Below are 16830 nucleotides of genomic sequence, written 5' to 3'. Positions count from 1 at the left end.
CAAACTTTTAAAGACTTCCAGACATGCTTTTCTAGAAATTGAGGAAAGTGACAGAAAGAACAGTGACTTACAATGCACATAGAGAGAGAGAGAGAGAGAGAGAGCCTTCCTGACTGCCACTGTACATGTATACAGAGAGGAGGGTAAGTGAATACACACATACATAGAGGGAGTGTACAACAGAAATACTCATACTCGTTGACCATTTTATCAGAAACACCTCCCATATATGTGCATTTTGTACTAGGTTTACAATTACCCAGTTGTTTCTACACAGTTTATCACCATCCTTATCCCCGTCAATCAATGTAGAGAACGCCATATGATCACTGTATATCATCGCTGCCGTGTCAAATTCCATTTTTACTCACACATATTTCAAAATGCACGCTGGCCTTTACATTACGTAAGCAGTTCATGATGAATGAAAGTTATCATTTCAGAGATATGTTTTATTGTGACAGCAACCATACGCATTTTTTTGTTCTTCAATATTATCATTAGAGTCAGAGAGACAGAGAGGAGGAGAGAGAGAAAGAAACAAAGAAAGAGGAGGGGATTGAGAAAAAGATAAGGCGAGACTAAGAGAGGGGCATTGAGAGGAAGAATTAATGAGAGAGAGAGCCAGAGACAGAGCTGGAGAGAGAGGAGGGCAGGGACTAAGTTACTAAGAGAGAGAGAGAGAGAGAGAGAGAGAGAAGCAAAAACAGAGTTAGTGACAGAGAGAGAGAGGGAGTTGCATCGCTTCATTTCATTCTCTTCAAAGCTGCGAGCGCTTGGAAAGCACACACACACACACACACACACACACACACACACACAGCGTTATCAGATCATCCTGAGCAGCTGGGGTTTGGAACTACAGATCCATCAGAGAGAGTTTGGACCTTTTGAGGCTGAGTGTGTGTCAGCATCACTGCAAGAGATACAGCAGGACACAGAGGAAACACAAACACACTCAGCATGTTCGGAATGATCAAAAACTCACTGTTCGGGGCCACAGAGGAAGTAGAGTACAAACTACTGAGCACTGAGACCAAGGTAATGTAATACACACATAAATTTAAATGTATAAGTATGTGTAAATATATATATATATATATATATATATGTGTGTGTGTGTGTTCTCTATTCTAGATGGAAATGTGAGTGTGGAATACTAAGGCTATACTTTGAGCTATCACACAAAACATGCTCCAGTAGTTCTATATAATGTTTCTATGGTTCTTGCATGTTGCACACAAATACTACCTAAACATAAGTATGATCTCAGCTGGAAGCAGAACTGTTAATCTAATAGCAGTCAACACAGGTCACCTTTTATGCACTTATATGGTTTTGTATGCACTCATATAGTTATTATATGCACTTATATAGTTTTGGGTTCATTTTCCCTCTTCACTTCCGCTCTGTTACGTAAGAGCTGACCCTAAACTACCTCTAACCAGAATTACAATCAGAATTACATGTACAGGATTACATTTAAACTACACTTCTCAAATATCCGGTGTCAACATAATTCCAGTAAAAAATGAATTATATGTATCAAAACCTTTGACACAAAAAGGTTTTGATACATATAAAAAACTCAATTTTTTTTTCAATTTCTATTTTTTCATTTTTATAATTCGGTACCATTTACATTAACATTTCATGATAAAATGATCTCTTACTGATAGATTTTAGGGCTCTTGGTAAGGGCTCTTACTCTTGGTAATGTCAGTTTTTAGGGCTTTCTTTTGGTAGTGTCAGTCTTTAACAGGTGGCACTGGGCAGTTTAGTGTCATTGCGCTGTTTCCTTGTGGCCTTACTGTCTTTCTTTGATTATTTCTGTATTTATGTTGGGGTCAAGGCTCAGCTGGGTCTGAGTCATCATTTCCATCAAGGCTCTGCAGCAGCAACAAGGACACCAATGACAACAACAGCAATAAGAACACACACACAGACAAACACACACATACTGGGCCAAAAAGGCACACTATACACACACTCCACACACAATGTAAAGGAGGTTTCCTAATGAAATAAAATCCCTGATGTCACCCACTAGAAAGGTCAAGTTCCTAAAGAGAAGGAGAGAAAGAAACACTAACACACACACACACACCATCGTGTGAATTGCAGCAAAGAACAAAATCAGACAGTAGCATGAGATCCAGCCCCACACACACACACACACACACACACTTAATTACAGCTGACACGAAACACTGAGGAACTGTGACACTCCAATCACACGCACCACATGCAATCTATCTCTTTACCTCAGCTACTCTAAACCCCCTCCCTTTCGTTTTCTCTGCTCCAACTCACCTAAATCACATATGAAAGCAAGAAAAGGTTTCCCCTTTATCCCAAATGTAGTCATTCAGTCAAGACATGTTTGGGGTCTGAAGATTTTCTGTAGTTTTATGCTGGAGCCTTGAAGCTTATGTAGCTAACAACCAATGGATGTTTATTGATTGGGTCTTGATTATATGGTTTCTTACTCTGTATGGCACAGTCATCTAAAAAATATATACCAAGTTTGTATAGTTTTATTGTGTCTGTGTGGTGAGCATGCTAAAGCAAATTCCAAGAACTGTTGTTGTATGGCAGTATTGAATGTTAAAGAACCCTTTCAGTAGTTATTGTAGTGTAGTTAATGCAATAACATCAGTATCTGCTATAACTCTCTCTTATAATAACCAGCAGCCACTCAGAGACAAAAGAACATGAGAGAGATCAATTATTTAGCACAGGGCTAATATTAGTATAGCTACATTAATTACAGCTCTGACTACTCTACTGCTCAGACACAAAATAATTAAACAAAGAGAAACGAGTGGAGCTTAATCTGCCTTACACACAGACCACTCTAACTCTAACAAACTGCAGTCCCAAAGTTGAGTGTGTAATTGCTATTGTCTCCAGGTGTCACGTGTGTGTGTGTGTGTGTGTGTGTGTGTGTGTGTGTGTGTGTCACTGGGGTGGCTAAGACTGCAGGTTAAATTACAGGGGACTCAGCACAGAGAGAAACAGAGAGACGTCAGCACTCATTAGCGTTAGCGTGGACTCTAGATGTGTTTGGTCAGGGTGTGTCAGACTGAGTGCTCTAGTTCACTGGAAAAAAATTCAAAATTTCTCCCTTACCCCAGATGTAGTCAGTTGGCCAAGACTTGGTGTGTTAGGTGTCCGAAGTTTGCTTCTTTAGTTTTGTTCTGGGGCACTGGCTAACATAGCTAGCAATTAAAGCTAGGCACCAGGTTAACATCATACTACTGTTATTATTATTATTATTATTATTATTATTATTATTATTAAGTGCCGTCATGTTGGTTGACCATATGGATAATGTTTCTCCAGACCATCTCATCTTCTGTTTGGGTCTTCAGGCCTTCTAATGGTTTGTTCATGATTCCTTTCATTTTATCGATCCATCTTGTTGCTGGCCACCCATTCCCTCCTTTACTTTCAGCTGCTCCAAGTATTTTTCAGTGAACTGATTCTTTTCGTAATTTGTCCAAAATAACAGAGCTATTTGGGCTTCGAGTGAGAGGTAAGATTTGATTTGGTTGAGGATTTTTTCTGTCTAAGAAACTCTCAAATGTCTTCGCCAACATCAGAATTCAAAGGCATCAATATTTTCGTGTCCTGCTTCAGTTCTGATCTCTGTACATAGAGATAAAATAACTACATTTGAAGACCTTTTCAAACTCCTTTATCCTTGTTCTGCCAAGTGCCAATTTGTATCATATTTGTTAATAATTGATCCAAGTAGGCAAAAGCTGTTCACCACTTCTACATCTTCACCATCAGTGGTGAAGTTCTCCACTTTTTCTGTTGTCATAACCTTTGTTTTCTTCATTTTGAGCTGAAGTCCCATCTTCTCACTGTTCTTTAACTTTCCTTATAATATCGTCTTCATTCTCCACTTGGAGTATCGTGTCATCGGCATATCAAAGGTTACTGATGTTGCTTGAATCCTTGATCATCTTCCTCCAGTCCTCAGCATCCCAGCTGAACAAGTATGGTGATGGTATGAAGCCTTTGCTGATGTGATACCAGTCTGTTTGTCCTTTTACTTCCTTCTTGAATTCTTTCGCTTTTTCAGTTATCTAGCATACATCAGCAATGATGTGTCTTGTTTCACTACCTGTCCCAAATCCTGCTTGTACAACATGAGGCTTTAGTCTGCATTGAATGATCTTGAGCATAATGATTTTATGTGACATAAAAGAAATTGTATGATAGTTTGCACATTCCTTCTGGTCTCCTTTTTTGGTACCATGTGTTGAAGAATTCTTAAGAATATAAAACTCTTCAAAACTGCTGGCCATTGAGTATTTTTTTTGTCAACTATACATACTGTTGTCCAAAAAAATGGCAAATGTATAGACAAAATCTGTTATCTGCAGTTTTACTCTATGTTATGTACAGTTAATGTCCAAAATTTTGTAGACTTCTTATCCAGCATTTCTTCTGAAATCAAGGGTATTGATAGGGAGTTTGTCCCCACGTTTGATAAAGTAACAGCCTCTATTCTTCTGAGAAGAGATTTACTCTCGATGATGAATATTGTTGTGAGGATTTTATTGCATTTAGCCACAAGAGGATTAATGAGACCAGATACTGATGTTGAATGAGTAGTTCTGGAACATAAATTTTACTTCAGCTCATCTCAAAGTTATTGGATGGTACTCCATCATTCCAGAGAATGCAGTTCTACTGCTCCACAGCCCAGTGCTCGGGGCCTTATACTCCTCTAGTCAACTCTTGGCATTGGGTATGGTGACCTTACGCTAATGTGCAGCTGCTCCAGAGCGTCCCATTCTGTTTCCAATGCTTTTCTAAGGAAATTATATAAGCTGTGTAAATGCAGTTTAATGTCTGTGTCAGCAATGGGTGTACATTAAAGTAGCTGAATTCACAAATCCTTTTGGACAATTAGTGCATTTTTGCTAGTGTTTTTTTTTGTCTACTGCATCTATAGATAACAGTATGTCATAGAGTGTCTGAAGCCGCATAAACAAGTCGAACTGAGATTACTTAACAACTTGACACAGTTTGAGTGAAGTGTGTAATAAATTAGGCATGTCGCTTGCACCGCACTGATTGGTGGTCTGTACGCTTCCATTAGTTCAGTCAAATGACCACATGTCAAAATGTTCATGTTTTCATTATCCTGGGGATATCTGGTCCTCACAAAGAGATAAATACCCAAACATGTGCTTTTTGCAACTCAGTATGTTCTTTTTATGTCTTGTTGGTTTAATTCTTGGTTTAGGCAGTGTAGAGATGTTGGAGTGTGTCGAATAACTGCAGAACTGTTCTGCCTGTCATAGAGCTTCAGTGCAACTGTGAGATTTGTGTGTTTGGGTGCAACGTTAGTGTAACTGTGTGTGTGTGTGTGTGTGTGTGTGTGTGTGTGTGTGTGTGTGTGTGTTCGCATTTGCGTGTGTGCATTTGCGTGTGTGCAGTGCCAGCAGTGGGTCAGAGGCTGACTCATAGGAAAATTATCCAGTATATGTGTTCGCTGAACTGGAACAGAATCCAACATTGCTGCTAATACCACACATTGTGTGTGTGTGTGTTTTTTTGTGTTTGTGTCTATGTGCTTGTTCAGAGAGAGAAATACATGTGCATGCATATGGAAACATGTGCCTGTCTGTTTGTTTTTATGGTATGTTTACATGTATGAAAATGAACATGTACATTTAAGAAAGTGTTTCAGAAATATTCCCTAATTCTGAATTTCTACAGCACTGTTCTAGACTGTGTTTTTGTGTGATGATCATTATTTATGTTGGTGTGCCCACGGCAACACACATATTATTATGTCATTTAATTGTCTGTGGTGACACTTAATTGTAGGTTGTATGTCGCACCAATCTTGTAATTTATCATGTAAATCTTTAGTGGATCCATGGCAACACTAATGTCTTTCTATGTTGTAAATATGTCTGTGGTGACTTTTAATGTGATTATATGTCTTGTTCAATTTGTCCACTGCAGCACTCACATTACTGTATGTTGTAAACGTGTCTGTGGTAACACTCGCATTGTTATGTGTTGTTAATGGCAAGACTCACATTGTTGTATGCCATTCATGACATGCAAGTTATTGTATGTTATTAACATGTCTATGACAACAGTTGCATTGTTTTATGTTGGTATATGTTGTGTATAAGTGCTGATGGTCATACTTATTGTATGCTGATAAAGTATGTTGGTAATCTGTCCATGACACTCACATTAATGTATGTGGGTAACAAGTCAACAGCGGTACTCACATTATAGTATGAGAGTACCAATTAACATGGCCACTTACATTATTGCATATACTGTAGGTAACATGTCCATGGCAAGATGCACATTGGCGACACACTTATGGAATGGCACTTGCTTTATTGTAAGGGTATATAGGTAACATGGCCATTGTGACACACACATTATTTATTTAGTTAACATGCCCGCTGTGACAGCAGCATTATTGTATGTAGGTAATGTGTCCATGGCAACATGCACATTCTTGTATGTTGGTAATATCTCCACAGCGACACTTACATCATTATATGTGGGTAATATGTAAATGATGACTCTTGCATTACTGTATGTAGGTGACAAGTCGACAACGATAGCTTAAAATACTGGTAGTAGAGAGTCACAATCAACAACATCGTCACATTTTTGCATGTACTGTGGGGAACATGTACACGGCGAAACAATAGGTAATTTGTCCTTGGTCACACTTTTACATTATTATATGTAGGTAAGAAATAAATGATGACACATTAGTATATGTAGATAATTTCAGAGACACGGGTCGATAATATTGTGGTGCTCGCAGGAAACACCCCCTTCCCTATTGTGGAGATCAGCACAAGCACAGTAGTTTTTTGTGCATTATTCAGCCAAACGCTACAAACTATTTAGGAGGTTTTTGTCAGATTTTATCTGTGATTTCAATTATCATTTTGAAATGGTAATTTTACCTTCAGTTTTGAATATTTTGGTTTCTTCTCATTCAGGGAGATAGAAGTCTGGTCTTGTTTGCCTGGAAATAACTGTCCGATGAGGTGTATTTAGAAAAATAGTTTTATAAAAGAAGGTAAAAACACTCTTAACTTCTATAAGTATAAGGTGAGGTCTGAAGTCCTCTGTGCTATCTGTTTTTGCAGGGTTTGGAATGTTAACATTAAAGGGGCCCCCTGTTCCAAAGGTCTATCTCTTAGTTCTACATAGATGAGATCAATTTAAAAGGGCCATATGTTCAGTTTGCTTTTTCAACAACAAGCACTCTATATAAACAGTTGGATATTCTGTTCTGGAGGGGACACAATTGGCACGGATCCTCTCTCAGGTACTTTATAGTGCTTGATATGATACCATTTTACTTTGTAATAAACATCTTATGCAATGTGGTGTCAGCGGAGACTTCACAGCCCTTTATTTTATGTTGGTAACATGTCCATGGCGATGGCTCACTGTGGAGAATATCGCTGATTACTGTGTGATGCTGCCTTTGGAAAACATTGTCCTGATTCAGCGTTGCCGTGGACACAGCACAGCACTACAGCCAATGGCATTTAATGAACAGGAGTAGAGTACCTCTGTGTATGTGTGTGTGTGGGTGTGTGTGTGTGTCGCTGAAGGCCTTTTTCTGCTGGAACACTGTGTGTCCTTTCATAAGCATCACAACTGACTCATGCTGTTCTGTTCTGTCTTTTATGCTTATGCACATGCATACACAAACACTCTTTCTCTCTCTTGTAGGATGGTGTGAGCTATGAGGTGCGCCGCTATGATGCTGCTAAGTATGCCTGTGTGAGCTCAGAGGGGCGGAGCTTTGACCAGGTGTCAGGTGAGCTGGTGCGCCGGCTGCTCATGTACACTGGAGGTAGCAATGAACAAGGTGAGCCGATCAAATCACTATGTTAACATTCACCAGCCAATGACCAGGCTCCTTGCTGAGGGCTGAGGGTCAAGGGGTTTACAGTGGATGTTGTGAAATCATTTTATAAAAATACCTCAAATGCACATTATCGATATCACAAAAAATGTTTTATGTCTATAATTATTGTTTTATGTTAAAATTAAATGTTTTATGTTATTTCTATATTTATTGCTGGGACTCCCACACACTACACGGTTAAGTGGTTTCCTGCTCCAACACACCTGAGTCAGGTTGATAATTAGGTGATGGGTTTATGCAGGTGTACTGGGGTGGGGAAACACTAAACTGCATAGTACTGCTGCCCTGCTGGACAAAACTTCACACATTTTTGTAATTAAGCTATGTGTGTGTTTCTGGTGCAGCAGTGTAATCAGACTGTATGTTTGTGTGTGCTCACAGGTGAGGCGATGGGCACCACAATCCCCATCGTCATCACAGTGTTTCCACGTGATGATGGGGTCATGACTCGTCGCCTGGTTGCCGGGATGCAGATTCCTAACAGCTACAGGAATGAGCCACCCACCCCTACAGACAGCGGAATAAGGATAGAGGATAGACCGGGAATGACTGTATACACATTGTACGATACACACACATGCATAGCATGACCATCTACACTTTGTACAAACACAGTAGATAAAATGCAGTAAAAACAGAAAGGAGTGATTTGTAAACAGTGTTTTACAGGTATTGAAAACAGCACAAAGAAGACATATTTAATATTTTACCTTATGAAATTAATTGATTTTTGTAAATATACACTGCTTCCAAAATTGTTGCCTGCAACACATTCCAAAAAAGGTTGAGACAGGGGCAATGTAAGCCTGGGAAGTTTGTGAAATGATTAAAAATACTTGTTTTGGATCTTTCCACAGGTGAATAGTGAACAGGTGATGCCATCATCATTGGGTATAAAATGAGCATTCCCAAAGGCTCATTCATTTATGAGCAAGGATCACCCAAGGTTCACCACCTTTGAAAAAGTTCATGAGTGAATAGTCAAACAGTTTAAAAACAATGTTGAGCAATGCGCAAGATCAGACATTAGAAATTACATACATTCATATGGACTCCAAACAAGGATAGGAACCGACAAGCCCACCCAAAAAGCATCAACAGAAGGCCTATGGATAAATAACTTCCTTTAAAAGCAGGCATTGTGGAATATCCATTTGAGTAGGGTATCTTGTTAAAGGCTGACATGGCTGAAGGTACATAAAAAGGTACACTCAGAAGTGCAGCAAAAACTGAAATGCTTTTGTAATGAATATGACCACATTGGGCTCGGGAATACAGTTTATTGTTGCATCTACAAAAACATTTATACTTTACTATGCAAAGCCGAAGCCAAACATCAATGCCCAGAAACGCCTCCGACTTCTCTGGGCTAAAGCTAATCTGAAACAGACTGATGTAGAGTGGAAACATATGCTGTGGTCTGAGGTCTGATGTTCTCCAGGCCAAATAGGAAAAAGACCATCCTGATTGTCACCAGTGCAAAATTCAAAAGCCAGCATTTCTCATGGTGTGGGGATGTGTTAGTGCCAATGGCATGGGTTCCTTGCACATCTGTGAAGGCACCATTAATGTTGAGGGGTACACATGCATGCAGGACCAACATATGCTGCCATCTAGACAAAGTCTTTATCAGGGACAAACATACTTGTTTAGATGACAGTGCCAAGCCATGTTCTGCACATGTTACAACAGCATGGCTCGGTAGTAAAAGAGTGCAGGTGCTAGACTGGCCTGCCTGCATTTCAGATGTCTCCCACTGAAAACATGTGGTGCATTATGAAGCGCAATATATTACAATGGAGACCCTGGTCTGTTGAGCAGCTGAAGTGTTTTATCAAGCAAGAATTAGAACAATTCCACTTTTACAACTACAACAATCAGTGTCCTTAGCTCCCAAACTATTTCTGAACGTTGTTAAAGGAAAGGTGATGTAAATCAGTGGTAAACATGTCCCTGTCCCAAATTTTGAAATATGCTGCAGGCATCAAATTTGCAATAAGTTCATATATACAAAACAGTAAAGTCAATGAATTTTTTCTTTATTTATTTAATGAATCATTAAATATATTGTATCTGTCCTGTTTTCAACTGTATACAGGTCCAAAAGCATTTTCACATAATTTCTGTCTGTTTATATTTTCATTTTTCTAAAGATCTCTTTTTGTAACTGGGTTTGTACCATTGGGGCAGTGTTGTCCATGGCACAGCATATTGCTGAATTACAGAAAAAAAACTCAAATTGTTAAAACTGAACATGCCAGTCAAAGCTTATGTCTGAGGTAACATTATATTTATGCTAGTGTGCAAACAAGCTATAGTGCACAGATAACCCAACATAACAGTCTGGATCTTTTAGCTAACTTAGAAGGATTTGAGTTAGCTCAGCCATTAATATTAAAGTGAACATTGCTTTCACACATGAGTATGTGCATTGATGTTTAATTTAGCATTGCTAGTTAACTTAAACTTAGCTTTATGAGCTAGTATTGCTATCTATAACATCATGAGTTAATGTTCTAAAATTAGCAGCTGTACACATCCTTACAAGTAACTTAACCAACAATGGATCCTTTGATTAGTGGTATCACTATGTTAGCTACTTAGCAGGGACCAGTTTCCCAAAGCATCTTATTATGAAGATCATCTTAACTGTAGAGAGAGTTTTCAATGTAGGGTTGCCAACTTCCTGAAATGGAAATAAGGAACGTGCGGAGTGTGATGTTGAACTGAGAAGGTCAGACTGAGGACCTATAAGAAATATAATGGGTCTTACACCTGTATTACCTTTCAGTAGTAAACTTAGTGTATTTCTAAAGATGTAATTCCCATATTCTTGGTTGTGAGAAGTCCTATCTATACCATACATATTCGCATCAAGGAAACTGCAATGGCTTCAACTATTTACTGGACATGTATCTATACGCCCATGTATCAGGGCAAACAAATACACAAACCTGAATTTGATCAGTCCTGTATTTCTGAGCGATAGGTGTACTTGTGAAACAAATTCTCATTCAAGAATTTTATTTAGGCTGTGCAAACCAACAGTTTAACATATATTATTTTCTCATTCTTTAATAAAACATCTGTATTTCAAGAAAAAAAAAGTGCAAAACTGCACTTTTACATCTCATTTGAATAAAACAGGCCTGGTATTGTGAAAGAATTTCAACCATTAGTGCAAAAAAAATCGATTGCAGAAAAAATGTTCTAAACAAAAGTATAATTAATTATTGAAATGTATATATTTTTCAAACCCTGAACCATGGAAGACATCACACACACACAAAAAAAAACTAGTGGACATCACAAGCAGCTCTAGAAGCAGCTCCGAATTTGGTCAAGGCCCTTTTTTTCACTAATTTTTTTTTGATATCTTACAGCTGTAAGTAGCTGTTTATCCTCCAGAGCTGTACTGTAAAACTCTGAGCAAGACATTTTAAAATATAGAGTGACAATCAACTCACTCTTCAGTAGTGCAACAGAACATTTGTTCCACACATCTGTCCATTAATTTTTCATTGAAGAGAAAACCCTCTCCACACAACCAGTAGAGGATGGGATGTTGAGGGCAAAGGACACCACAGCCAAGATGTTTGGAAGGTCAGAAGCCTGGAAAATTGCCATCCACCTCTCAGCTGTCTACCTGTCCACCCACTCCTGATGCACTCTGGAATGCTGTTGGCAGTAACACATTCATCGTAGAGCTCATCCATGGTGATGTTAAGCCTGCCAAGTGAAGCCGCTCAGTGATCTTCTCCATAGGAGATCCTCCCAGATGTCAGAGAGTGTAGCTGCAGCTGAAAGAGACAGTTTTCCTCTGAAAAGTTTAACCAAAAGTTCTGGACTGATTATGGTGTGTAAGGAAGCTGTAAACTCCTGTCTGGCAACATCAGCCTTAGATGAAGAGAGACAGTGAAGCTTTTGTTTTTTCAGGAAGCCATAGAACACATCATCTCTTCTTCTCAGAAAACAGTGCATAATGGCACAGAGGTCAGTTGATGTGGTGTCATCCTTCTTCAGCTTCTTGATCACCTCTTCATAGAGGGACAGAACATCATTACAGAAGAGGAGGTACACCTCTGCAAGATCAGCCTCCTCTTCAACTCCGGGCATCCCCTTTAAACCTCAGCAGTGCTTGCAGGTGCCTTGGACAGTCATCGCCAATGCTGATAAAATATGACTTCAGAGGACTCCAGTTCTGCAACAGGCGGGTGATTGCAGGGTTGAGTGACAGCCATCTGATCACCACATGGTGCAGGATTTCATGGAACTCAACATCACAAAAGGCACAAAACCCCTTCAGGGACTCTGTCCTTTTGACTGAGATGGAAAAGAAACTGTAGACCTTTAAGACTATTAACTGAGAGCTGATCCAAGACATGTTTAATAGTGTTATGGACAATATGTGCATGGCAGTTGCCTAGGAGGAGGTTACTGCTGGAAGACTGAATTGTGGCTGGCCTAATTGACATTTGCATTGTCTGCACTGAATGCAGACACAAGATCCAAAGTCAGGCCCAGGTTTTCAAAAGAGACTCAGGATGGTTTTGACTATTCCTTCAGCAGACTCATTTGGATTTTCAACAAAATTAATCAACTTGTTAATGTGTCTGTCTTGAGTGAAAAACTGTAAGGCCAAGGGAAATGTTGTGCGGTTGTCCTTGTTAGAGTCATCTGTTTATATAGAGAATGGGAGTGGATTCTCAGCACTTTTTAAGGCAGCACTGTGTAATATTTTTGTCAAAACTGAAAATGGCGTTTCTGAGTATGGAGAAAAAAGAACACACTAAAATATGGCATGCTTGCTCAGCTGTGAAGTCACCCTGTAAAGCCTGAAATAATCATTTAAAGGTCAGAGGTCCTGGGACAGATTTGGCGGGAGTTTCTCAGACCACGTCAAGTCTTTACACATGAATGTCCTACACACAGGCTCAAAAAGAAGGTCTAACTTGATGTTTAAGTCTCAAATGCAAAGTCAATATTATATTTATAAAGAAATGATGACAATAATAGATAATTAATTTACAACCTCGGAAGAAACATCTTTTACAAAGTTTTGACTTGGGTTATTTTCAAATATTCTTTTAATGCACTTGCAAAAGTCAGATTCATCCACTTAGGGTCCAAAGCACAACCAACGTCATTGAATGTTCTTCAGCATGTTGTTTGCAATTACATATTTCCACAAGAGAGGTCTCCAAATCCCTAAATTGTACATAGTGTTGCTTTAATTTATTGATCACATCCTCTACTGCCTTTGGAGCAAGGACAACTGTGACCGCTGCCTCAACTTTTGTCCTCCCACAGGACATCTTGGCAATGTGGGCGGTGAGTCAGCTTAAGCGCACAGTTAGAACTGTTGTAGCTCAAGTTGTACTCCACAGTATATGTTCTAACACAGCAGCAGTCACCTGTAAAGAAAAAAGGATGCAATTTCACTGTATATACAGTATGTATAGTTACATATTTATAGTACATGTATATAGTATAAACTACCTGTATGTATACATATAGGAGCTGTGTGGACTTAAATGTGTTAAATGTGTGTAAAAGGTTATGTTTATATATATATATATAAAGTATGTAATTATTATTATTATAAATAAAATAGTAAATATAATTTACTACTCAGTTGTTACTATTTATATTATATGAACCTTAACTTGATGCACTTTCACTTATACAGTAAAAATAATCACAATGTATCTATCAGTGTTGGGAGTATTGAACTACATGTAATTAACTAATGTAATTAGCTTGCTGGTAGTTCAGCTACATTCAAATCTGCATCGTAATTCTAGTAAATAAATTACTTTTTGTGTAGTTAACTACTAAAACTAGAAACAATAAAGGGTCATAAAAAGCTGACATACCTTGCACTTTCCCATGAACTGTAGGCTATTTTATTTTTTTTGGTTTATGTATGACCAGTGTACAGGTGCTCTTTTGCAGTAAACTGCAGTGTAGCATTTTTTGCTGGCATGTGACTTTTTTGAATTATATTTTGTTATAATGTTGTACCACATATATATTGTCAATTTGATAGTTTTTCACATAGTAGTTTGAACTGCTTTAAGTAGCTTTAGTGAACTAAACTAGATTTCCTACTAGGAAAGCTTAGCTGTACTTTATCCATTGTCGAGTAATTGATAGCTTGTAAAGCTATGCTTTCAAAATAGATTCCCCAACACTGTTATCTATCAACCAGATTTGGGTAAAAAAAATCAATATGATTATAATACATACCATATTAACCTCTAAAGACGCCTGGCAGACAAGGAAATTTGAGACCCCCCCCTCCATGTGTCCTTCGCAGCCTCTGTGATTTTCTCTGGTGTGTGCTGTTTGATGTCACAAATTCTTACTTGACTAATAGGTCAAATCAGTGTTACATCACAACAACAAAGACCTCAATTCTGAGTGGGTAATGCTTGTAGCACCTCACTGCTACAACAGGATTTACTATCAATTCAGATATTTAATTCGGAGTTCTTTAAACAAAATATCAGATAAAACAGAACTTTTTCAGTGATCTTGTAATGAAACATCTAAACACTGAGATAGTGTGTACCTCTCCATATTCATTATTATTATATCAAGTATTGGCACACTATATGCTCCTAATGTTTTCAGGGTTGATAATGGAATCCTATGTGCTACTGCAGCTGTTCTGGTGCTGTTAAATTCTATTTTAAACTGATATTCTTACTTCATCATTAACTGGACTGTGTGTGTTTATTTTTTTTTTTTTGTCATTAAATCATGAGCATGCACCAGCTGTTCATTTTCAGTGCAGTGTTTAATGAAAAAAATGTAACTTAATAAATTGCCTTTATTTTATCTGCTATGACTGACTTTATCTTCTTTGACAATGCTCACATCTGTTATGTTACAGCACCAAACTAACAATGCATTCACTGGGTTTTATATTACGAGTTTAGCAGCTCTACCAGCTTTTGAAAGCAGGAAAACGGAAAAAAAATTAAACCTGAACCAGTAAGTTCTTGGGTATATGCGTTACCTTACTCTAAAAAGTCTCAGAGTCAGTGCTAGCTGCTCTAAGGTGATACCTAGTCACTGTAGCAATTTTTGCTTTTTCACTGCAGCATGGTGGAGTGGTTTCATGCATGGTTTTATGTATTGACATTAAGCTTTACATATAATAAGGAGAACTGGGGGAGTCGTGGGGTAGAGAATATAACAGTACTGCTTAGGGACCCTGTGGAATGAAATACAGCCTCAGTTTGAGAAGTGTAACATAACATGACAGACAGGCTGAGGCAGAACAGAAGGGTTTTCTTCTCATACAAATCAAACTGTCTTAATAAGTTAACCTGTAATATTTCTCTCCCATACTTTTGCTCCAAATTAATCCTCAGAAATATGGAACAAAGCATGTCCTGTATCAGTTCAGTATGAAACACATACATGCTGGTTGGCAACCCTAGCTCAGTGTGGCATTCCCTCTACCATTTAAGAATCATCTTTATGCTAAGATGCTTTCAGGAAACCCAAACCATGCCCTGTCTCTGACCTTTACCCCCTGTGCATGTGTGTGTGTGTAGGCAGTTTGGTGGTTTTGCGGGGGAGAGTGAGTATCGTGCGCAGGCAGCCCGGCTCATTCGGACTCTGGGAGAGGGCGCTCCATACCAACGCAAACATTACTTCTGCTGCAGCTACGACCCACCAATCAAGCCCTACAGCCGCCGCAATGAAGTGTGGTTCATCCAGGAGGAACCCTGAGAAACACACACACGCACACACGCACACACACATCCATTCACGTGCATATATACACTCACCATCCACTTTATTAGAAACCCCTTGTGTATTTCCACTCACAGGCCAATAGTGTAGGGCAATACAGCCAAATTTATTATCATAATATTTTTTCCATGTCATTTGATATCAATTGTGTGCAATTAATTTACATTTCCTAATGCTCAGTTTTCAAAGGAACAGTTCCACTGCACTAAGGCTGCTAACAATGAATGGAAGCTATCAGTCACCAGTTAGCATATTATTTTCTTATATTATTATATTTGCTTTCATTCACTGCATTAGAATTATTATGATTATTGACTGATGATAGAGTCTCAATAGTATGTTAAATCCTGAAGAAAACAAAATACTTTTTCTGATGAAGTATACAAAACTATTGGCATTTTTCCAGGACATTTTTCCCTACCTGTAGAGCAAGTAAAAGGAACACAGCATCATCAAGCCTTTGTTGCTAATACCAGATCATCAATAACAAAAGAACTGATTTTGATAGTTATTGTTATGGATTTATTTAATGAGCTCCACAAACCTTACAGGTCCACCATATAGGTGTACAGATGTAGCCCATCTGTTGTCATGTACAGTTTGTCAGTTATCAATTTCTGTGGACTGTGGCCATTGATGACTTGAGGATGGCTATCAAACTGAGCATCAACAGATAGACTACAGTTTCTAACTGCATACCAGCAAGGTGGAGCTACAAGGGCTTTCTGATAATGGCTGGCCAGTGCACTCTCTCTCTCTCTCTCTCTCTCTCTCTCACACACATACTTGTGTTAGATCTTTTGTTTTCAGCAGAGATTCTCTTTACCACTGAGTAAGTTAGTGAAACAGTGAGTTAGACCCCACACTGGAAGGTCATGTTGGACAAGTCTGGTGCTAAGATAGACACATGGGCCCAGTCTTCATTTGAAAGCACAAAATTTCTAACCTATTCTGAACACTTCTCACATTAGCACTATAAAAGCCGGCAGTGTTGCGTGATGCTTATTCCCCTGCTCTCTCTTCTTGTCATTTCCCTGGTAGCTTATATTTTATAATTTGGGTTGTCATGTGTGTGATTTTATGGAAAAATCTCAGAAATGCATTTG

The 16830-nt window shown here is 38.6% G+C and overlaps 1 protein-coding gene across 1 annotated transcript; it reads left to right on the top strand.

Moving 5' to 3' along the window:
- The first annotated feature begins 658 nt into the window (after positions 1–658).
- On the top strand, positions 659–15940 carry LOC118805092 (heme-binding protein 1-like). Its single transcript, XM_036565702.1, has 4 exons — positions 659–1041; positions 7756–7894; positions 8336–8516; positions 15523–15940. Exons 1-4 carry the CDS (start codon positions 964–966, stop codon positions 15698–15700), a joined length of 576 nt encoding a protein of 191 aa, XP_036421595.1. The 5' UTR covers positions 659–963; the 3' UTR covers positions 15701–15940.
- The last annotated feature ends 890 nt before the right edge of the window (positions 15941–16830 follow it).

Source organism: Colossoma macropomum, unplaced genomic scaffold, assembly GCF_904425465.1.
Source record: "Colossoma macropomum unplaced genomic scaffold, Colossoma_macropomum, whole genome shotgun sequence".
Lineage (NCBI taxonomy): Eukaryota > Metazoa > Chordata > Actinopteri > Characiformes > Serrasalmidae > Colossoma > Colossoma macropomum.
This window is presented reverse-complemented; position numbering and strand designations above follow the sequence as displayed.